Genomic DNA, 24,389 nt, shown 5'->3' with positions numbered 1-24,389 from the left:
CTTTGGCCTTTCACATACTGGATATAAATTTATTGCTGAACTCACAACCAGGTCACATATTAGTACTGTTTAAAAAGGTTCAGGTCAACTGTTAAAGTTTATAATCAAAAGTAACTTCTGCAGATCGCAGACATGAATTTACAAGGCTGCTTCCTCAGTCAGGGGGCTTGTGATCCAGCTATTAGAATGAACGCGTACTCATTTGAAAACTGGCATGGGACTTTGGCTATCTGCCGAGAGAGTCAGGAGAGAGGAGCAGAGACAGTCTTAATTTATTCTTGAAAGAAAAGAGAACACCAAATATCTCCATGGGATATTTGTTTAATTCTGTTTTTATCTCAACTTTTCTGAAAACCAATTAAAAATAATAATGAGAAAGATAAAATATGTCCTTTGCTTGGGAAACCTGAAATAATGTGAAAAATAGTACAATAAGCTGTGTCATATAATGGTTATCAATCATTTCATATTTAAAGACAAAGAATTAAGTTATTCCTTTGTGGACCAATTATCCCACGTGTAAAAGAAAGAAGCTTGTGCCTCACAAGGATGGTATAGGACAAATAAAATGGAATCTGAAAGCATATAGGGTTCCTAAGAAGAGAAACAGTATACAAGATAGATTTAAGGCATTACTAATCTTCTAATTATGGGTGAGTCACAGTTGTGTGACTTGTTCCTGATGGCAGACAGGAGTCAAGGCCAGAGCTCAGGCAGCAACAAATATTTACTGTTGCGACCACACCAAGGCACTGCGTGTGACATGCTTCTGGGCAATCACTTTGTGCTCCCTAAGGTGATTTTTGCATGCTTGGGATGGTCAATGCTTCTAAATCTATATTACATATATCTCTGAGGAGATTATTTCCTTGCATGGCCAAAAGGATTTGCTTCCCCACCTTGCAAATTCTCAAACTTGAGATAGAGACCTACTACTGAATATATAACAATACTTGCCTTCAACTAGTTAACCTTTTTCAAAAGCAAAGTTAACTGTAATTTTTTTTCACTAGTGTATATCTCCAGATTAATAATTATTTGCTGGCATGTCATTTCAGTACATAAATTAGCAATATGATTCTGTGCCATAACCAACAGTTTATACAGATAATATCAGGGAAACTAGGAAAATCCGACAGCTAGTCACTGCCTTGCAGAGATGCGCTCTGGTCGTACTTGGCTTTGCTTAACAGCCTTTTCTGCTTTTAAAGGACCACCCACCCATGCCTCTAGTACAGCCATCTGTAACTCTTAATCAACTGTTTAAATCTACAACAAGTGCACAATAGCCAGGTCACTTTCACCCTGAGATTCTACTAAAGGATCGCCAGGTATTCAGAGCGTATGGAGAAATGTCTCATTTCTTCTAAGATCCTTAAATTCCTGGGATCTATAGCATTTTCTAGCCCTTTAATTAGTAGATTCATTTCTGAGCTACTGTAACCCTAAGACACATATCTGCAGAGCCCTCCTGATTGTGTTTTAAGCGAAGCCTTTCTCCTTTCAGTCTCCTCCGTTTGCTCCTTTAATTTCACTGTGAGTACTTCTGGAGGCTCGGTGACTGAGCGCCACACAGCGCAGGTCTTATCTGATGTGCCGGCGCCTGGTGTGGTCTAAGACACACTGGCGTTTTGTTCTTGAAGCATGGGACTGATGTTCTGAAACCTAGACTCCAACGCAAAGGAGATCATTAGCCTGTTTTGAGTGTCTCTCTTCTTCCCGCCTGGCCTCCTCCTACCCTCCCGGATACTTCCTTAGTCCTGTGCATTGGCAGCAGACGGCAACCATATTCCAAGGCTGAGCATGTACAAAACCGTGCTATGGAGAACAGAGTGGCTTCAACGTTAGCTTTCTGTTCAAGTGGGGTGGCGGGGACTTCTGGAGCCGTGAACTCATCTCTCGTTCATTTAATCCTCCACGTATTCATCCAGGAATTTGTTTTTTGACACATCTTTCTACTGTCCAGCTAGTGGAGGGAGGGTGGCTGGGAAGTACTCTCTGGAGGGCCCTTCCAGCATGAGGGCCCCAGGATTCTACGCCAGCCTCTTGTTTCCCTGGGCCAGCTCTGCCTGCTGCAGATCACATCATGCCCGTCCCGTGAGAGGGGCTTGGGAGCACTGTGTGTGGAGTGGATTTCTCCAGAACTGTCTCCTTGCTAGGCTGACAGTCGCACGCTGTACTTCCTAGGCAAAGCTTTTTCACCTGGGAAAAGGGTGAAGCAAGGAGGAGGCTGTGGGGCTGCAGAAACCTCTGCAGGATGGCACAGTAATGGGAGGTGGGAGTGGGAAAACCTTTCCTTTTTGTTGTTTCAAGGTTTGCTGGAGCTTTCGCCTAATCATCTGTTTGAGCATCTTGAAAATAAGTGTCTATTTTCATGATATCTGTCAAAAACAGGCACCAGATTATCCTACAAAGTCGACCTTAACCCTGCCATATTGCTACTAGAATCAAAACATGTAGCAGCCTACATCCAACAGAAAGGGATTCTCTTTTCCCAGCACAAAAACCAGAGGGTGTCTGTGATACACTTTGTTTTGTAGGTCTGCTGAATGAAAACAATTAGGTAAAAAATCAGTAACTCTACTTTTACAAACTGGAGCAGTGCTCACAAACACACTATGCTCTCGCTTTTGCTCAGTTCTCCCTACCACATTCACTCATTTATTCATTCAATAAATATTTGCTGAGCACCTACTATGGCTAAGCACTTCTCTGCTAGGTGCTAAGAATTCAGCAGTGAACAAGATAGACAGAATTTATGCCCTTACAAATTCTTCCACCTGGCCAAAATAAGCATTTAATAATTTAACTGCTAGAATATTCCTCAAGAAACAGGAATAATTAATTTGTCTTACCTAGTATTTCTTCTGACTCTTTCTCAAACATGTTTCTCGAAGGTCCAGACTCCTTTAACCAAGAAGTTCTGTCTTAAAACTCTCTCTATTGTTATATTCATTCCTTTCTTGGCTACAATGTTGAGAGTTCAGATTGCAACTGCTACATTTTTTTTTTTTTTGGTGGGATTGCAACCCTGAGGATCCTTACTTTTCAAGCTACATGTATATTTTCTCTGTAAATATTGTATCATCTAATTTGTGTCTTTGGATTCTGCTGATTAGCCATCAACATGTGATTTAAGGAATACAGCATATGAGATGTAGAAATCATGACTCAGTAAGTTATTATTTTAAAGCTCTGACTTGGGATTTCTACGGACTTGCACACAATCTAGTTAAGCACTTGATCTGCGACTATTACTAAAAGCCTTATAGCTCAAGTTCCATACCCGTGTGTCTCTGGAATTCTACACTCGGCAGCAAAAGTGCTCCAGAGTTGAGAGAAGCAAATGTCTGAAATTATCTACAACCATTACCCCAAACTATGTAGGCATCACGGGACAGGAAAGGCTCACTAGGTACAAGCAGCCAACAGGTCTTCCTGAATTTCTTAAGGTTATGTTTTTTTGCCAACTCCTGCAAACTGCTTCAGAATGGACGAAGGTAAGTGAGCTGAGTGATGAAGAGAATCCTCCTCGGCAGTGAAACACATTTACTCTTGCAACTTCACTTCTATTTTGATTTATTTCAAAATACTCTGAAGCCACCAGGCAGACCGTCTTTCAAAACAGGTAAAAGATGCATTTCTTTAGCTGTAAGTGCGTCATTTTGGAAGGGGCTGTCTGATGTGGCAGCACAGCAGTTTGCCCATTCTCAGGACCTGATGTTGTGGCCTCTTCAGGTATCAGGGCTGGAAGATGGACAGTGAGAGGATGCCTAAGGGTGCACAGTAGAGGCACGCACAGGTTCCACAATGCAGTCTGAGGTCAGACAGTAGACAAATCCACTCTCCATAATCTGAAAATCTCTCGTTGATTAGAATGTACTTGAGACAAGAAGGAACTTAATAGGTTAATACTATACTATAATGTAAATAATACCCTAAGCCTTCCCTAGACCAAGCAGAAAACATTCCGAAAGTTTTTTTTTTTAACTTCTCTGAACCACAGTTTCCTTATCTGTGAAATGGGGTGTTTTGTAAGAATGATATAATGTATTTGACAAAAAGTAGATGTTTAGTGGTATTAGTTCTCCTCCAGTGTTAGAAAACACAAGAAAAATGGGGGAATCAAAGAAGGCAAAAAGATGGTGGAGAGGCTTCCCTGTCTGCCCAGGCCTGAATCCAAGAAGGGACAAGGAGAAGGGCATTGGCCATTTCCTGAAGTGAAGAACAGACCCTCCTGCAGACCCACGGCTTTTGTCTCAGTCATTCTCAGGGGGAGGGATGGAGCACCTGCTACAACCTTCATTTATGTCGCATCCATTTTAGTTCATATTTACCTAATAATTTAAAACCCTTAAACTATAGCTAATGCTCAGATTCACTGAGTGCTGTCTGTCTGGTCTGTTTTAGGGGCTTCCCATATAGCAGTCCCTCTAAACCCTTATACTAATGCTATGAGTTAGATACTATTTTCATTCTCATCATGCACTCGAGGACATGGAAACATAGGGAGGTTAAGTAAAGGCACGTAAACTGCATGCATAGGCTGAAGTTCACATGAAAAAGGGCAAACAACCAGACCAAGGGGTAAGAAAACATTTTCAGAGCAACACATGGTCCGAATCTTAGTCCGTTATCAACATGTTCAGGAAATGGCTTTCGAAGTCTGTTAGCACACCTGCCCCTGCCCTGCGGGCACACTGAGAACCCGAAAGAAAGAGCTTCAGGAGTCAGTCCACATCGGACTTTTCCTCCTTTGCTTCTTGGTTTACTCTCGGGGGCCAGGTTTGAGGATGCAGATTCTGACTGGGATTTGTCCTGGGGAAGTGGCTCTTTCCTTCTTTTAGTTCTCTGACCCCAATCTAAGCAAAGTTACACACTCGTGTCCAAGAACAGCCCGCACGTTGGCATGCACCCGCGTGCGCCTATCTTCTTAGGAAGTTCAGACTCTGAGAGGGAGGCCCAGTCATGGTGCCAGTGGAGTTTAAGGCCTCCAGCTCAGGAACTCCTCCTCTGGAGGGCGGGGTTAGACTCTGCTTAAAGTCTCTGCCTGTGCCACTACCCAAGGACACCATGTCTGCTGGGGAGTGCCACTCAGCATGTCAGCCAAGGATTATGAGGCTGCTTCAGGAGCCTAGGATCCAATCACCCCTCTGGGACCTAATGTCAGGAATAAAATGGAATAGGCTACATTTAGGGGGGGGTTTCTTAAAATTGGAGAAAAATATCCAGGCCTGCCTGGAGAGACCTACGATATTTCCCTGAAAAAAAAGATATACTTCCTTTTCCATGGGGTTAACTTCTCATGGTTGAAGTTCAGAATTTGCATGTGCATTTTCCATGAGACGTGGGATTACACTCTGTAGCTCAAATTTATATACACCTTTCTTTCATTATCTCCTTTATATCCAAGTACCGGTTGAGATATAAGGCAAAGAGACAATAAGTGATTATACAGGAAAGGAAATCATTACAGCAGAAAACTGAATGACAAAGTTAATTTAGTTACCACTTCTTGAAATTGTTCACGTGGTGTTCTACGTGCCACACCAAGCTTTCTTAAAAATTATGCATGCCCTCAGCTAATACTGCGTGAGATCTTGGCATAAAATTGATAACACGAACCTAGCTAAAACCACTGAGGATAAATGAGTCGGAGGAAATTCTTTTTTGGAGTTGGAGAGGAAAGGAAAACCTCCTCAAGGTCCATTTTGACGTCAACTAGGAATTCATTGTTCCCTGTGAAATTATAAAAACTCATATTCAAAATTCCTCCATGTGGTTGTTTGTATAATTTCTAGTAGTGAGAAAATAATTTTCTTATTTAGTTTTACAGTAATTTAATAGCAGAGCGAAATAACATTTCATTTAGTTGGTTCCAGAGCACCACCCTGAAGTAGGAGTAATTGCAGATACTGTGTGTCCAGGGGACTGTGGCCTTAGGGATGTGTTTAACCATCAAAGAGAACAATACAGACAAAATAAACAAGTTAAAAATGCCCCACAAATAATGAACTTGATGTCTTGTGACAATGCAGGAGTACATGAGAACAACATATAGGCTTGTTATTAGCAACTACTTGAATTGGATCTATCATGAAAGAAAGTCACAGAATGTGGCATATAAAAAAAAATGGATTATGCTTTGAAATAACTTGTTTTAAAAATTTTTAGAAAAGTTAAAGGCTCAAAGTCTATAATATCTGTCCTCTACCTAATGCTCAGAGATTACTGAGGGTTAGTGAATATTTGTGAAGTCATCCGAAGAGGATGTAACAATTTTTGCAAGACACTAGTTCTTATTAGCTACGGGGAAGAGAAACCAATGTCGGGAAGAAGTAGAGAAAGAACTAATATAATAAAATTACTGATTCTTTGGGCTTGGGTAGTGATTTCAAATTTCCTTTACATATATTTATCATCCCAATTGCCCTGTAAAATGAGAGATCTAATTCTCTCACCGTGCCTATTTAATTGCAGAGTCTCCCTTAACACTGGTTTTTATTCTTCAGTCTATAGATGGGCTTGGGGCTGCTGTATCATAAAAACATTCACCACCCTGCTTTTGCATTACCTGTTCATTATTTCTCTTGAAAGTATTAAACTTTAAAAAAAACTGGTTCATTACTGTTGGTGTTCCATTCATTCTGTTGCTCCTGAACCCTTTTCTAAGGTGTCTGCGTGATGCATCGGACTCTGTTCTCTCGACAGCCTCTGGGAGGCTGCAGTACCCGCACTGCCTACCTTCTACCTTTCCTCTCCCTGCTGGTCTCTCTGCACTGTCCTGCTTTTCCTCCTATATATTAGACCATCTTTCCCTTCCCTCCTTTGAGGGTTCTTCATTTTCTTTCTCTTTCTTATCACTCAATATAAATATTTCCCAAGGTTCTGTTCTATTTTCCTTTTTTTCTCTCAACAAAAATCTTCTTTGAATTTACTCCTACATTCATGGCTTAAAGTATGCCCCTCTTGGCCAAAGCATTTGCTAGCCCTAATTTCAAATCATCCTGCTTTACTCCAGTACCCTATTTATAACGCAATGTTAGTTGTCTTCACAGGGTCTACCCCTGGTATCTCATATTCAGCATTGTACAAAACTGAATTGTATTCTGCTCCTCTCATTATTCCCTTTTCACCTTCTCTCTTTGATATCTTGGAATTATCTTTGATGATTTCCTCTCTCTTATCTAATACTCTGTCAGCTCCTGGAGCTGTCCACCCTCATCCACAAAGTCTGTTGAACCTGGATCTTCCCCATCCCCCTGTCACCAGCCTCCTCGGGTTACCAATAATCTGAACAACTGACAAGGCTTCCTGGGCTCTGTCCTCTCTCTAGTCACCCCCTTCCACATCCAGGCATGTTCCACATTCCTGTTGCTAGATTAGATCTTCCCAAAGCAAAGTCCAGATCATGGCAACCCCTACTTAAAACTTTTCCACAGTTTTGCCCCAGAATACAAACACCTTATACCTTACCCTAATGCCTAACCTCCAATGAAATTCTATTCATCCTTCAAGAGACCTCAAATGAAACCTTTCCTGATAAACTGAACTGGATGTTAATGTTAACTGGATTATAATGTATTTTATGAACTTTCTAACGTCTATCTAAGATAGTGGTGATTTGAGGGCATGTACTAAGTCTTAGAATTCTTGGTGGCAGGGTCTGTTTGTCTCCAACTTTCTACCCCTGCAGAACTCAGTGGAGTGCCAGACACCTAAGATATACTCTACACATGGTTGCCAAGCCAGTGAATCGAGTCAATCGATGCTCTTGTGCATCTGGGTAAACAGGGACGTAGCTTTAACCACCCTGCAGGGCGGTTGGTTGTGCATGTATCTGATCTTCTCCATGCGACTCTAAGTCTCTGAGCACAGGGCTCCTGTTCATAAAACTGCATCCTGTACAATACCTAGGCTTGGTCCTCTACACGGAAAGCATTCAGTAAACTGATGGATAAATAGTCCTGACTCCTTCTGGTTCAGAGAATGTAAGTTCTCTTAGACGCAGACTCAATAACAGGCAGCACAGTATGGTGGGGATGGAGGGAGCAAGGTTCTATTTTTGGCTCTTCCACTCACTATGCTGAGAACCTTTTGGTATGACCCTTGTTCTCTTTGGGCCTACGTTTCCCCGTGTATATAATAATAGGTTTAAACCAGCTAAACTTTAATCTCTTTCAATGTTGATGAAAAGTTCTAACTGCACTCGTTCCTTAGAGAGAACAATAGATGTAGGAGCAGAAGAAAAGCAAAAAAAAAAAAAAAAAAAGCAGACGTGCTTATTCAGCATGTGGTAATAAGAGGTTTCACTACAGTACCTGGTATGAAGTGATGGGTGGAAGGATCTGACTTGCAATTTCTAGAATCTTCATTTATGCTCTCAATCAAATGATCCTTCTCTGAAGGCAGTAGTACGTGTGTGTGTGTGTGTGTGTGTTTTTTAAGGTCAGGATGTGAGAGGCCCTGACAGATATGGAGGAACACTAATTTCATATAACGAAATTTGCCACGAGTGGAGGAAGCACATACGAAACAGTCACCAGCAGCTGCAGATAAGAATTAAAGATGTGCTTCAGCAAGACATGAGATGGAAAGATGAAGAATACAGCCCTGAAGGTCAGCAATCAGCCTTACCAATTATACGTGGACAATCATAAGCACATTCATGCAATATCTGGCAGAGTAACATGGCACGGTGTGACTCAAAGCAATGGGCCATGAGACCAGATTTACCAAGGGACCTGGGAGGAGTTCATAAGAAGACTGATGGCTAGAATCTGGAGGGCCCAGGAGTCAATGACAGAGTTCCAGCATGGCCCTTACAGGTGACTCTGTGGCTCCAGGAATGAGCCTCTCAATAAGAAAAGTTATTTTGAATGATTCATCAATAAATTATCACTAGATTTTTCCTAATACTTTCCTACATCTACTGACCTCATGCTAAGAAAGGTACTTTTCCCATTAGAAAATAAGTGGTGTCTTGCTTTATTATTTATTTGGAAAGCAAATGTCTCTAAAGGGACATGTAGCTCAGCCCAGCTGACTTTTAATGACAGGCAATGTTACCCAAATACAAACTGTCCTGTGAGTTTATATTAAAATGAGGCAAACCGTAAGAAGGTCTGAGTCTGGTAACTGAACTGCTCTGTCTTCTGAGAACACCACGCTCTTTTTGTGCCTCTTTGGTTTTGCTTCTGTTCCTTCTGCCTGGAAGGCTGTTCTTTCCCTCTTCAGCTTTACACACACCTATTCCTTCCTGATCCAGGTCTAATGTCACCTCCCCTGCGAAGCCCCTTCCTCTGCTTCAGGAGGTTGGGAGCTTTTTGTGCATCATCAGACATTTTCACACCACATTTGTATGTCCCCTTTTACAGGTTTAAAAGTTGGGGAAAGTGTGTGGGAACACCATGAGTTCCTGAAGTGTGGGGATGGTATTTTGCTTGTATCTTCACCCCCGGTCCTAGCTGAGGTCTTGGCACAGACGCAGGGGTTCAACAGCATTTGATGCGTGGCTAAATGGAGAAAGGCATGAGTGAACAAGGTAAGAGTGACTTCAGGAAGTTACTGAGTCAAATGGCTATGGAAGATGTCCAGTTACATTAGCATTGTAGGGAGAGGACAATTTTTATTAAAAAGAGAAACACTTTCATAAAAAGAGGTAGATTGTGACATGAAACTTCAAGACACATGATTTTTAAAAATAAATGTGTCCCCAGATATATGAAGTGGAAACTCTAGGAAATTAGAGCAAATAAAAAAATTTAACTGGGCTTCTAACGTGTAAGTGTGGGATTAACACTCAAACCTCTAAATAAGAGGGTATCAAAGGTAATAAAAATAATTCTAAAGAGATTATGTATCAATTAACTCAGGAAAAGAAAGGTGACTTTTAAAAAGGGAAAGACTATCTTTAAAGAAATGAATCCACACTTAGTAAGTAAGAGGTTTACTTGGTTAACGAAATAGCAGGAAAACAAGATTAAACTGTTAGCAATGAAAAGGTAAATATATAATTCTTTATAGGAAGTAGAATAAAGAGGAATGTGAGACACTCTGGGGACAATGAGAGCATTTAGTTACATCAAAGATGCTCTATTTACTGTTTAACTGATATGGAATCTATGAGAAAATTAATAGCAAGCCATAGGATAATAACTATCTGTAGTGGCTTATTTCATCCCATTTTGACTATTTCTTCTGCAAATTAGTGTGACCCCAAAATGTTTTCAGGATTGTCCAACTTGTCCTAAATTCCATAAATAAACTCTTTCAGAGGATGCTGTTTTTTGTCATGTCTCTATTACAGTTCTTCACAGATGGACCATTTTTGTCCTTCCAAAGTCTAAGAATAACTCTTTCAGTTATCAAGACATACCAAAATCCAGTACAGCTGCTCCTGTGGGATTCCAGTTAGTTTAGACACATCTGCTGAGATACATGCATTTGAATCCAAATGAAGCTTTTGTTTGATGATACATTTTGAACATTTATGGAGGTTTTTTGGGGGCGAAAATGTTTTTCATTTTTTGGCACTCCAAACAGAGATCTTCAGTTATAAACACTGCCTTCTGAGCACCTCCAGCAGAAATCCAATCCTTTCATGCGAACAGGTGCCTCAGGAAGTTTTTGGAAGGTTTTACACTGAATCAGCTTTCTGATTGGAAACTTTCTGAAAACGCAATCGAATTTGCCAAAGAGACCTTCAAACTTGCTTGAGCAGTTTTCACTCATACAGACATGCATTCACACGTACAGACAGCCCAAGTAAAAGCAATCAGAGCCCTGTAAAGCTGAAGTCTTTTTCTTAAAGGTTAGCTACTACACACAACCAAGCTAAACAAAAGGAATACATGACAGGAGAGATAATGAAGAAATAGCAAGTACAGAGGTTCAAATTCTCCATAAGCGTGTTCCCCTTAAAGCTTGACCTGAGCATTTAGACGACACATCCCTTCAGTAAAAATTCTATCCTCTCACCCAGTTTCAAATAAACCTTCAAGTATTTGTGTTCTTAAACACTGTACCTTAGAGTATTGCTACTAATCCTTTTTACTAACAAACTTGTTCAAACAGTTATTTTTGAAACACTTCCTTCTCTAACACAAATAGGTCAACCAGATTCAAATCTAAAGGAATTAAAAACACTGCTCTGTAAATCAGGGATTCTTTGGAAAAACCTCTATTTTACGTGAGTCCCTACGACTTTTCTTTTCCAGTTTGAATATAAACTGAAAAGCTGTTACAGAGTAAGACAACTTTTTAAGCCTTAAGCCTGAAGAGTTATTACAGAGTAAAATCACTCCCCCATTGGGCATGCCCAGAATTCAGGGGGAAATCTGCTTTGAAGTTGTTCTGATGGCCCTGGACCAGATGCTCTAAGGTGGCCAGAAACCTCTGTCTACACCCACTTAGCAGATTTCTGGCTCTTTATCAGGGACTAAGGTTTATTTGCAGAAATGAATCATTTCCTTCAAAATATCCTTTACCCTATTTACATGCTTGCATATTCCTTCCATTTTCTTTTCCCCCTACAGCTTTACTAAGGGAATTAATTATCTAGAAGAACAGGAACATACAGTAAGTACATCTGAGATGCAGGATGAGACACAGTATGTCATCTATTAGGCCTGGCTAAGACCAGCAGCTGATGCTAAATGGGAAGGAACATGCACCAAATGTTTTTTAATCACAAAGTTAGTAATTAATTGCTCTTTAAAATACATTTTATGCTTCTTTCTGTCTGTGTACATGAAATACACATTTATTACATGCCAAAAATTACAACATTATGGTTTAAATGTGACTGGCACGGAAGTCCGGAAATCAGAGTTAATGTTCCCACAGCAACTTTAATTCTGTCCGTGCGCACATGTAGAGCTCTAATCGTCTTCCGTTCCAGGATAATACATATAGATGGTTTGGGAAGGGAAGCTAAAGACCCATATCCTCAACTGTAGTTACAGGAAAAAAACAAAGGATAAAAGCTGTGCTCCTTTCCACGTACGTGGATGAAAAACAATGTCCCCACGCCTGGTGTTGTGTAATCCGGGAATGAAAGAATCTGCTATAATGCTGGGACTCAAGGGGACAGTTTCTTTTGCTGTGGGAACCTGAACTTTGCATTTCCTGACTTTGGGGTAATTAAAATGTCAGCCTTAATGTGGCATTAATGGAGTTTGCCATAAAAAATCCTCTTTGTTTTGTTCTCTAAAAAAATTGCTTAGAAGTTCACACTGAACCAAGTGTACTGATATCTTCAGGCTTGGGGACTGAGGCAAAGGGGTGGGAGGGGGAAGGCCAATGAAGGTGGACGGCAAGAGAGAGCCAAGGAAGGACCTACCCGGCTCCTTGACAGCGTTCAGCCTGGCAGGGTCATGCTACCTACAGAGTGAAAGTTAAACCCACCCTCACAACAGTTTGGTAATGTGTAAAGGTTAAATTAAAAATAAATAAAAACTGCTAATGTGTAAGCGCATCTTGGCAAGGACACAAAAAATGAGACGATCTGATGAGGCCAGTGCAAAACCTGAGAAGGTAAGTAACCACGGATGTCAGCTTCCAACGAAACAAAGACATTGGACTTAGGTGGTTCTACAGCCCAAAGCAGGGAGACTGCCAACGGGGGTGGGATGGGGGTGCAGAATCGCTTCTCCCTTCAGTGGGAGCCTTATTTGGGGGAAAACAAAATGGGAGCATCTTTCACATGTACATGACTGTGATGTGCTACGGCTTGATAGTTGTCAGGAAAGGTTTTCCTGTGGAGAGCTTCGTCTGCTCTCCTGACTTGGTTTAGTCCTGTTAAGTGCTTAAAGGGAGAGCCTGGCTCAACTCATCCTCAGCCTGTGCAGTGGGAACTGTTCTGTCAAACGCCTAGGGGTTTGGTACCCTTTGCATTCCGAAACTCATCCTAATGCCTTCCGCTCTCATCATCTGCGTTTGTTTACCATGAGACTGTTAGAAAGGGTGACGAGGTGACAAGCTAGGGAGTGATGGGGGAATATTGCTAAAAGGTGATTGTAGTGGGTGCACTGAAAAGCAGCACACGTTTCAGTAGCGATATTAACCTCACCATGTCACCAAGGAAAGCGTTTCTCAGCCATATTCCCTCTTGCTTTGACTTTTACTGGGATCTTCTGCTGAATTTGAAGTGGCTCGCAGGTTAAATAGCCAACTGAGAATTTAAGGGGTCGGACTTGTTCTCTTTGCTCCAAAACGCGGCCTGTGTCCTTCAGATGCAACAACGCCATGGCTTGCCCACCCTGATCAGTTCGTAGGCAGAGCTGACTTTTCTTCCGTGGGGAGGCGTACCCATCGTGTTCTATAACCTCATCACCAATATGAGTAGTTGAACATTCTCAAGATGCCTGTTTCGAGCCAGGAATGCCATCTCCGGGCTCAGAGCAGAGAATTCAGGCTGCTCACAGTGAGGGCAAATCCACAGACATCCCCCTCTCCCCCTCCCCGTATCTGAACGAGGTAACTACTAAGCACGGCATTCATCTATCTGGGTGTCAATTTTCTCAGTTTTCTCATCTGTAAATTGGGAAGAATTATAACGACTGATGGGAAATGGACATTAAGGCATGACTAAGAATAATTTTGCTAAACACATGACAAATAAAAAGGTGCTGTAAAAATTCAGGCACTTGTCAAAGCTTGGAACACCACATACTGGTGGAATGTTTCTGAAGTTAAAGATACTAACAAGTCAAGGGCACTATTTTTAAATGCCCCAAATCTGTTAGTTCTAAATAGAAACTGAATATTTTACCTTAAAGAAATTAGGCTTTTAAATTAATCTACGGTTAGAGTGACATTTGAAAGTAAAAAAAAAAAAAAAAAAAAAAAAAAATCCTCTTGAATGCAAGAAGAGCATCCAAAAATCTTAACAGCTTAAAATAAACCTCTTTCCTGTCTTCTCTCAAGCAAACTCCAAATGGACAGATTTCTGTGAATCTTTCCTCAAAACAATTTTCTTCTAAGTGTAGGCTCAAATCAGGACAAACTACAATCCAAATATATTTGGAGAAAAGTATAATCAATTTAAACAACAGGTTGGAGCAGAGAAGGCGTATACATCTTAATGGCAAAATCAGAAGGACTTTCTGAACAGCTGGAGATTAGGCTTCTCCTCCCTATTGGTTCTCCTTCCAACTGTATTCAGACCTAACTGAGCTTGGATCCACTGGCTTCCTCAGGGTCACCAAGGGGCTGTGCCTTGTACATATTCCAAGCTAACGCCAAGGCCTGGTCAGATGATGCTTATGGCAAAGTATAATACACAGAGCCCAATGCCCTTTCTATTCAGCAAAACATTCATTTTATTGTAGTGGGATTTCTGGGCTAAGGCCATTCTATGTAATCTTCCCCATAAGTTGTGGCAGAAAGCCAGGCATTGGAGGTCTGCATGCAGGAGCTCCAGGTCCTTCTCCACAGGAGCAGGCTACCTTCCTGGTAGGTAGGGACAGTACGCACATGTCTACGGGCACCGCGCCACGCTATTTTCCAATTCTTCCTGTAATTACTATTAGGCTGGAGACTGCCAGGCAAGAAGGCCAAGGATGTTACCATTTTGATGGTCCACTGAACACAGTCCCTGCTTCTGACCCCCGAGTTTCTGTATAGAAGCAGCAGCTTTGTACAACTTACATGGGCTGCAGAGATTTGGATCCTGTTATTTCTCGTTTCGTTTTCTAGTGACAGCTGGAGTGTGGTCTCAGCTCAGTCACGAGTAGAAAAAGGCTCCTTCACCCAAACCCCAATCCTTAGGTCATGTCCCTTTATCCAGGGACTATTATGATGAAGAAAGTAGGGAATGGAATGTCCCAGGCTCATTCACCTCTCACCCTTTTTGCAGAGTTACATTTGCTTTGTCAGAAAAATAACAACAGGAGATTTAGAATCTCATTTCCTAATTAATAATTTTTGCTTTGTGGACAGGATAAATGGAGTCCTTTTTGGAAAATAAAACTTTCTTGGTCTGATCTTAATCCAAAGACGAATACGCCAGCTTTCTGCCTGACATCCACTGTGGAGATCAGTTCTGAATAGTTGTCGGGTATCTCAAGACTAAAAGGAATATTCTTTCCGATTGGACTCCAAGTGATTCCATTCCTTTCCATTGTCAACACATGTGTTTCTTTCTCTCTGAAGTATTGAGCTACGTTTCAGAAGATACCTCCCAAACGTGATTTATCAACTTTCTTAAAATAGAATTTGAAGAAGTGACGACTCTCAGATTATTGGGAAGACAGCAAAAACAAACGGCAACGGAGTGATTTCAGTAGTGACAATCTCATGAAGCTGCCCTTTTCCAAATTTAGCCCATAGGCAGTTTTTTTTAATTAAAAAATATTTTTAACCTAAATTCTTATTGGCTACATGAAGTCTGGGTGGCTTCTGAATTCTTGGAAGCCATTCTCTTTTCTTCTGTGAATTTATGCTGTCCTTTAACCACTTCAAAATAAATTAAAAACCGGAAAGACAGAAATTCAGCCAAGCTACAATAACTAATGCAAAGCTGACTTGTGTTATGTAATCTCAAAATGGAAGTTTCCTTTCGAGGTCCATATTTGGTTGTTCAATTTTGTCATGGTGGAAGTACCATTATTCAGATCATGGGGACAAAAGAATAATTAGAAAACAGCAACACGGCTTCTGTTTTTGAGTTAATGTTATGAAAGAGAATGTGACTGATGTAATTAATCAGCCTTTTGAGGCCAAATGGCTGGTCACCTGGTTTTGAAATACACTCTAGCTTTGAAAATATAGATGTTGGCTGACTCAAAATGGTGGCAAGTTACTTTTGGCTACTTTAGAAGACCGAATGGAAACAGCTTGCTCTGAATGCAAAAAAGCCCGAACCCGGGGGAGAAGCCTGCTCCCAGCACCGCAAAGACACCATCACCTTAGTGGTGTAAGTGGTGTACTCACAATCAGATGACCCGGTGTGAGCGTGAGAGTTTGTCAGTGAATGTGTTGAGTGGATGAGGGCTGGGCCTGGAGACAAAACAGCTTCAAAGTTCAGGCAGGGAAGGCCCGGCTTGGCGCTGGATCCACCCGGCTGAGTAATCTCATTCTCCTCAGATGCCTTCTGGTTTTCAGCTGTCTTGGGTTTCTTCCTGAAAATAAACAAAGGGCCCTTTGAAGGAACTGACTGCATATTTGGGAAAAGGCATTTTTAGAATCTGTTAAAGATAACTTGATTTTTTTTTTTTTTCTGAGGGGGGATGGGAGGGAGTCCAGTATGTCCCTTGTTTTAAAACAAGCTGATTCTTGTTTTTTTCCCTCCAGTAATGGCCTAACTGGGAACACATGAAAGCATATGGGCCAAGCAAACAGCACCACATTTGGACTCTGTTGGCTGCATAAAAAGACCCTGTCCCAGAACTTTAGACAGCTTGAGCTACGTATGGCTGACATTATCCAAGAAAGCATCCTTTTTTCCCCCGTTAAGAGTTTTAACATGGTCTGGAAAAATACTAGTGGAGGTTTTACCGTTCTAGCATTTGTCAGGAAGCTTAGAGACAGGACCCGTGGAGTAATGGGAGGAGCACTGGACTGGGAGTCTGGAGACTTGAGCTATGGTACTAGCTGTGCCTCTAACTTGCTGTGTGGCCTTGGGCACCTCACTTCACCTCTCTGGGCTTCAGTTTCCTCATCTGTAAAATAAAGGGCTTGGATTAGAAGGCCTTAAAGGTTCCTTCCGGTTTTCAGTTTCTATTCATGGAAGACATTATGTAACAGTCAACTTTCTTGCTGTTATTAGATTTTATTTTAGATCAACACATAATTTCAAATCACAATCTAAATTTGCAGGTTGTACAGATGAGAGGGGTAGCGATGAAAGGATTTGTTAAAGCAGCAAATGAAAAGTGAAAAGAAGAGCTTAGACTCCAGTAGGTAAAGAAGGAAGGTGTCACACAGAGAGCCTCTATTCCAACTCTTTACCCACGTGAAGCTTAAGATTCCCTTTGTTTTTTGATTTAGTGCATGATCCTGGAGTACAGGAGTGTGATTGTGTGTTTGGGACTGTGTGTTTGAAAAGAGATGGGTGAAGGGAATTAGAGAGTAATTGTCACTAATTGTTGTTTGGGACCAGGAATAAGAAGTAAAAGAGCTCAGCCATCAGTCAGCTCCTCTCCCTAGGACCATGCAACTGATGTAAATGAATAAATACTTAGCTTATGCTGCATGCACCCTAGGCCCTAGTCAAACCCGATTGGATTACTTGTCATACCCTGAACATCCCCCCAGTTTTCTTGGTTCTGTGCCTTTTTTTATCATCATGTGTATGGTGAACAGAAAAAGTATTTTCTTATTTTTTTGGTAGGAGAATATGTGTGGTACAGAATTTGTTGTAAGTAGGTCTGTACCCATGTTTCCCTTGTTTCTCTAAGCACGGCAATGGACTTGTTATACAGAATATTTTGTATTGAAATTTGTTGTACTGGGTAGTTAAATCTGTCCTCGCAGAATATGGTGTTATGATTAGCATGCTGTGTTTCTGGTCCAACAGGTTGTGAAATCAAATCTGCTTTTCCAGAGGGCAGGAGGCAGAGATGGCATGGTAAAGATGAAAATAGAAGGAGAGCTTTCAGACATATTTTTCAGGATGGAGGAAGCCAGTACAAAAGCAACAAATTGGATTCCTTTACCCACTCTTTGTTGAATGGGTGACTAAGAAACAAACCCCCAAATCTTGAGGGTCTACATGGACCTTCAAGGAGCTCGTTTCTGGTTTTCAGTGTAGGGAAGTATCCGAAATCAAAGTTTCCAAAGCCCAACTCGTTTTTTTCCATGGAAACCAACGCTTCCTCTACGGTCCCTATTTCTATCACTGCTGTCTGTCACCAGGTTTGTCACCGGGTTGGAAACCTCAGGGTCATACCCCTTCCTCTGCCTTAAAGCCAGTTTGTCAAGTCCTGACAATTGTGCTTCCTTCATATTTTGCACATCTGTATTTCCATTGCTATCACCATAACACTTTTTATTTAGACTGTTGTTTACTTTCTGACTTCCATCCTCCTTGACTTCTCTACTCTCACAGCTTTGATTCACTAAATCTGAGATGACCACGTTAGGCTGACAGTCAAGGTGAATTCCACGTCTATGAGACTGTAAACTCTCTGAGGGCAAAAAACATGTCATAGCTATTTTTGAAGTCCCTGTGTTCACCCATTCGTTCCTTCTTCCTTCCCTCCCACTATTCATTTATTCATGTATTCATTTCACAAATACTTGTTACGTGCTTATGATGTGCCAGCATGGGCTAGGAAATAAAACAAGCCTAGTTTCTGCCCTCCCAGATTTGCTGTCTAGTGTATACTGTTAAGCAGAGTTGCTTAGACAAAGCTGTCATTCAATATAGGTGTGTTGATGGAATGAAATTGAGTTGAAATTAAAGTATATTTTGAGAATAGTTATAGTCTGAATCCCAATTAAGTTTCCTATTCTTTATGCAGCAGGGAAATCTACCTTGACTGGCTGCTTTTCCTTTGAATCTACGAAATGCATTTGATAAGAGTAGGACCACTTTGCCCACTGAAGCTAGGCTGGTCCTCATGAATCATTTAAATATCGGGATGAAACACTGACAGACATCACTTAACGGAAAAAAAAAAATTATTTCTGATACTCATAAACAAGGCCTAGGCTAGTTTCAGATGTGTGCTTCAGGAAATTAAGGAAGCCCTCTTCCAAACATGAGTACGTGGTCAACCCACCAACATTACTCTTTTATTTTTAACTTTGCAAAAGTTGTATTGTTCTTTATATCAATGGCCTTGCTTCCTTCCCTAGATTTGATCCTGCTTTCTAACTGACATCTTGCACCATATTCTCCTGTTTGTTGTCTCAGGGGTCACCTCTGGAGAACATTCAGAGCACAGAGGCACTGAAACCACTTCTACAAACAGAAAATACTAAAAACTCAACCTTTGGGCTCACCCCTTCATTTGCCTAATATCACTTTACTTGTCCTTAGACCACTGGGCCGTTTCCCAACTGCACAGATAACAGAGAGACACTCATTGTCCTTAGAAACAATTCATTTTCCATCTCACTCTCTCTAATAGTTCTTTTGGACTCCTTTTTCCAGAGCTGAGAAACACTAAAACGTAGCAGCAATCTACATCTAGACATGCACAGGTGCAGTTATTTTCACCCTATTTTTGCAGTTCATATATCATTAAGGAGGAAAAAGCAAGTCCTTATTAATTAATTGAAAATACCTTCTTTGGCTGTGTAAAAGAATTATATAAGCACAGCACATCTGAGGGCAAGTCTCTCCAAGCCTCGGTGGCTGTGCATTATTCCCTGAAGCCTGTAGAGGGCAGCAGCACACAGGCGGACTCCAGGCAGCATGTCAGGCAAACTCCCCACCACACCAGAACCTTCCTTCTGGTCACCATGCCAAAGGTTGGTTTGCCAAGCTCTGGCCGGCCGCTTAGCCTCTTTCTTTCTTTTCCCTCTCCCTCTCCCTTCCTCTCCCTCTCTCTCTCTCTCTCTCCCTCTCTCCCTCCCTCCCTCCCTCCCTCAATGTTAAAATTATACACTCTGATGAAGTCGCCCCTCAACCGGAAAATGAAAGCTCCAATGAAAAATTAGGCGAGCCAACGACAACAAAGAAAGAAAATGGGAGAAAGGAGAAAGGGGGCTGGTGAGGGGGAAGGATTTAAGAACAAGAAACGGGCAGATGTTTCGTAAATACATGCAAAGCAAAACTGGGTGTACGCGAACACTTCCGCAGAGAAACAGACCAATCACTGTGCACTTCCTCCCGCCGCACGGGTGGAGCTCTGCATTCAAAAAAAGTGTGGCCGCAGGCACCTGCGTTTCAACGGTCAGTTCTGACATTCTATCTCCCAATTGTCCAAAGAGAACAAAAACATTTTCATCTCCCCACTACAGACATTCCTGTTATGAGAAGAAGGCTGTTTCAAGAACGGGGAAGGCGATTTAAGGTGACGGGAGACTGAGTTAGCCAGCGGGACCTACTGGTTTTTAACTCTCATTGTGCTGGCCCTGGCAACAAGTTTTGGGCTGAAACATAGCAGTGAGTAAGGCTGTGGATGATGCTGGCTCTTTCCTTATTAAGACCGTATTTTATGTGTCAAGAAATATACATGAAAACATACTGAGGAGATGGTAGGTATTAAGCATGTTAAATGCACGGAAATTAACTAGGTCGGTGGCATTTGATGTATAGATTTCACACTTCTTTGCACATATTGCACACATACAGTGATGGCAATGCTTTCGGCAACATATGGAAAATAAATATTTTATCTGTGTGAGTTCTCATCAGTCTCCGGGGGCTGCTGAGGGAAGAGTGTTCTCTGCTGTCCCCCTCTCCCAATGTTCTCTCTTCGCTGGGCTCCCACCCTCTCCTGCACATTAACATGCCTTCCACTTATCAGCCTGGTTGGATGGAAAAGAATTAGTCAGAACCTCTTTTTGATAAATACTCAGTCACTGGATCATGACAATTTTGACCCATGACCTTGCTCATGAAGTCCTTCCCCCACCCCAATCGTTTTGGTGTGGTAACTATTTCTTTGCTCTCCTTCCCAATAATACATGGAAGAGGCTTAGTAGAGTGTTTGGGAAGAGGGGCAAAGGGGAGGTGGTAACAAACCACCCCAGTGGGGGTTGGTAGTAGAACTGAGCTCTATCAGTAGCTGTGCACCCTAGGCAGATTCCTCTGCTTCTCTGGGCCTCAGTTTCCTCATCTGTAAAATGGAAATAATAATACCTTCTAGGGCTGATGTGAGGATTAAATGAGACACTTCCTGTCAAGTGATTGGCATAGCACTGGCACACGGTCAGTGCCCCATGAGGGTAGCTCTTTCACAGAAAGCATCAGTTCTGCGGTTTTCATCATTTCACCTAGAAGGAGGCACTTCCTTTATCTTTTTTTTTTTTTTAACATCTTTATTGGAGTATAATTGCTTTACAATGGTGTGTTAGCTTCTGCTTTATAACAAAGTGAATCAGTTATACATATACATATGTTCCCATATCTCTTCCCTCTTGCGTCTCCCTCCCTCCCACCCTCCCTATCCCACCCCGCTTTATCTTTTTTAATATCTAGATTTGGGCAGGGGCAAATGGATTGTAATTTCAGCAAAGGCAGAAAGAATGCTAGGATAAGCAAACTCTTCTTCAACACTTGGATTTTACCGTATCACCCCCCTGACACCTTCTTTCTGTTCACGTGTTTGTCACTGCTGCTACTACACTATTAGCTCCTCTTGAAGTTGAGAGTCAAGCAAGCTACACTTGGCCTAGAGAAGCCCATCAAACCTGAGCACTATGGTCTATTCATTGAAACCAACCTTTGGTACTCTATCTTATCACGCCTTCTTACAATTTATCCTTTCACCGCTTGGTCTAATGTTCTCAGATCCATTTAAGATGTTTTCATGATTAAAATATTTTATTCCCTCAATTTTTCAACCTTCTTGGCAAGGTTGATTTATAATGTTTTTCAGTATATTTCTCCCTCACTGTATCAGTCAGGATCTTGGCAAGAAACAGATGGCACACTCAGAGGTTTTAACTGAAAAGCGTTTAATGAAAGGACTCTCTACTGGGGTACAGAGGAGGTTAAGGGATCCTCAAGGGATGGTGATACACCAGGGACTAGCAATGGTGCGAGGTTGTTAATCTCAGCTTTAAACTGCTAAACCGAAGGAGCGAGGAAAGGTGTGGAGTTCCCTAAGTCTAGTCAGAACTGGAGTAGGGAAGGGGCTGGACTCATAATACCCTGACCCCACTCTCCTCCCACTCTCATGTCTCTTGCTGATGCCTCCTATTGCCTAAGTTCAAAGGGAAGCCAGAGGAGAAGGCAGCCTAGGTAACGTGGTCCAGAGAGGTCGGTCTCCTGGGCCATGTATCAGGGCAGAGAATGTTCTGGGGTTTTTTGTGTGTGTGTCAGGGGTGAGGGGGAGATGAATAAGCATACTTATTTTTCCCCTCTCCATTTCCTTTACCCTTTTCTTCCCAATTATACTTTCTGGAAGGAAAGACACAGCAAATCAAATGAAATCAGTTCTCTCTTAGTGTCCATTTACCTGTTTTGTCTATCTGTAATTTATGGGGGAAGAAAACTGAACATAAGCTATGTGAGAGCAAGGATTTTTGGTTTGTTCTGTTCGGTGCCACACCCCTAGTGCCTAGAACAGTGCCTGGCACATAGTAAATGCCCAGTAAATTTTAGTTGGCTGAGTAAATATACTCATGTCTGCTGTCCCAGACGCGACATATACGTTATCTCATTTAGTCATTGCAACAATCCAGGTAAGTAGGCAGGTTGCCGAGCCCAGTTGTGCAGGTGGTGTGGGAGTGGGGAGGCTTTAAAATCTAACACTCACCCACTCCTTACCCACCTCCAGGCCTTGAGACTTCACCCAGGTATTGCGAATCCATAGGGAGGGATACATTTGTAATTAGTCCACATTTTTATACCATATTCACCTCACTCAATGAAGGTTTTGCACCTATCAAGTCTCTGTAAGTTTTATTATTTCTCTTTTACACATGAGAAGCTGAGTTTCTGAAAAGCAAAGGCTGCAAGGATTAGAACCCAATTTGTCCATTCTCTAGGACCTGCAAAACGTGAATGCAGGCACTGGCATTCTGCATAGGGGAAATATGTCTAATGGCACAAACAGAGGCTCCCTTGTGGGCTTCCCGGAGATTTTTAGGAAATCTTAGCTCCTGATTTCTAGGTCTGGTTATGGGTTCTCTGCAGTACAGGAAGGTAGGAGTGGCAAAGACTCTCTTCCCTCCCAAAGGATAAACCAGGCTGAAACTTTGGAAACAGGCTGCATCCTGGTGTGCCTGTGATACTTGCACCAGCAATAATTACTCTGTGATGAAGAAAAACTCAGAAAACTGTCCAGATGTGGGGATTTCTAACGCATTCTTTCGCTTGAACTTAAGGACGAATGAAGGTGCTTACACAAGCAAGTTCCTTGTATGGGTATGGAATGAGGACACTCTATTTTTGACCTTTTATCATGTCTTTAGTCCCCAGTCCCTCGAGCCCGTTAGTACTGTAGATCAGTCTGATGGTTCCCACCTCCAACCTGGCCAGGCAGGCCTGCCTATTGCCTTCATATCCGTCACCACCAATTACAATTCAGGTGACTGACAGCATTAAAGGTAAAATGCAAAGCAAAATAAAACAACACAAAACTCTGACTTCATCCCTTTGGGTTTGATTTATGCCAGAATTGCTAAAGACATAAAAAATATGAATGTGAAAATCCTACCTGAAGCCTGAGAGGGATGTTAGTCTCCCAGGTTTGGCGTTTTCCAGTAACAGAGATGTCTGTAAAACACCATCCCGTTACCTGCCTCACACCATATAGGAAAATGTGTAAATATAACAACCAGAATGAGTTTTTGTTCTACAATGTATAATTATTTTGCATGCTTAGCCTCTAAGTAATTTAAATTTCTGGCTTTTCTAGTAAAAGAGAGCATATATTCATCTGTTACTTCTAGCAATGATCAATGAATACTTGAGCATATATTCATCTGTTACTTCTAGCAATGATCAATGAATGAATGATCACTCTTTCATCAGTATTTTTCTGTAGGCATCATAGCTCCTACCCCAACTTATTTCTGCAACTTGACTTGCATGGGTTGTACTTCTCCTACGTAAATGTCTGATGTGGAGGGAACTAAATCAAGTACTCAGAGCTATGCATCCAGAGGGCAGAGCTGACCTGGGCACAATGGTTTAGAGATATGGCTGAAGAAGCCCGCAGCTGCAAGGGTGGGTGTTGGCCCCCTTGAGTAACAAGGAGACCACAGCACGGGACACAGAGATGCAGCTACATCACAGGTGGACACAGGCACGGAAAGCTGGCTCACGGATGTGTCCAGGGTGGCATGAAATGACAAGCTGCAGTGAGATTCAACAGAGCGGCAAAGAAGGGGGATGAGAAGCAAACAGATAGGGCTGGAGCTGCCACCGCTTCAGGCAGAGGCGAGATGACCAAGCAGAACAGCACCGGTCCCTGCAAGGTGCGCTCAGATGCAGCTCAGCACAGCCCCCCAGCGAGGTGGGCGCGATGCTACCAGGGTGCGCACTGCAGGCTGGAAGCGGAGAACCAGTGCAGGCACTTCAGGACGGAGTCTGGTCACCTTGTCACATCCAAGAGATGACGCCATCTAAAATTTCATCTGCGCTTACAATTGTGTGAGTTTTTTAAAAAAATTAAACAAAGTGAACTAAGAAGCCTTTCATTGCAGGCATAATGTACTCACAGTAGTTTTCAAATAAATGGTGTCACTCTTCAGGTAAATCACTCCAAGGCTTGGGCCTAGTGCAGATGTTCATTGGGGCAGGGAACAGAGAGCGGCTGCAT

At 42.0% G+C, this 24,389-nt stretch overlaps 1 protein-coding gene across 13 annotated transcripts in view; it reads right to left on the bottom strand.

Annotated features, from left to right (window-relative positions):
- Window positions 1-24,389, bottom strand: part of ZBTB20 (zinc finger and BTB domain containing 20) — an 814,580-nt gene that overhangs the window by 47,337 nt on the left and 742,854 nt on the right. For all 13 annotated transcript variants that reach the window (XM_082460046.1, XM_082460055.1, XM_082460051.1 and 10 more), the window contains 3 exons: window positions 24,289-24,389; window positions 16,501-16,664; window positions 15,937-16,124 (listed from right to left, as the gene is read on the bottom strand). In XM_082460046.1, coding sequence (XP_082316172.1) covers window positions 15,937-16,124; window positions 16,501-16,511 — 199 coding nt within the window. In that variant the 5' untranslated portion in view covers window positions 16,512-16,664; window positions 24,289-24,389. The remainder of the gene's footprint in view (window positions 1-15,936; window positions 16,125-16,500; window positions 16,665-24,288) is intronic.

Source organism: Balaenoptera physalus (assembly GCF_965194825.1).
Source record: "Balaenoptera physalus genome assembly, chromosome: 4".
NCBI lineage: Eukaryota > Metazoa > Chordata > Mammalia > Artiodactyla > Balaenopteridae > Balaenoptera > Balaenoptera physalus.
Note: the sequence above shows the minus strand (reverse complement) of the source record. Positions and strands in the feature narration are given on the sequence as shown.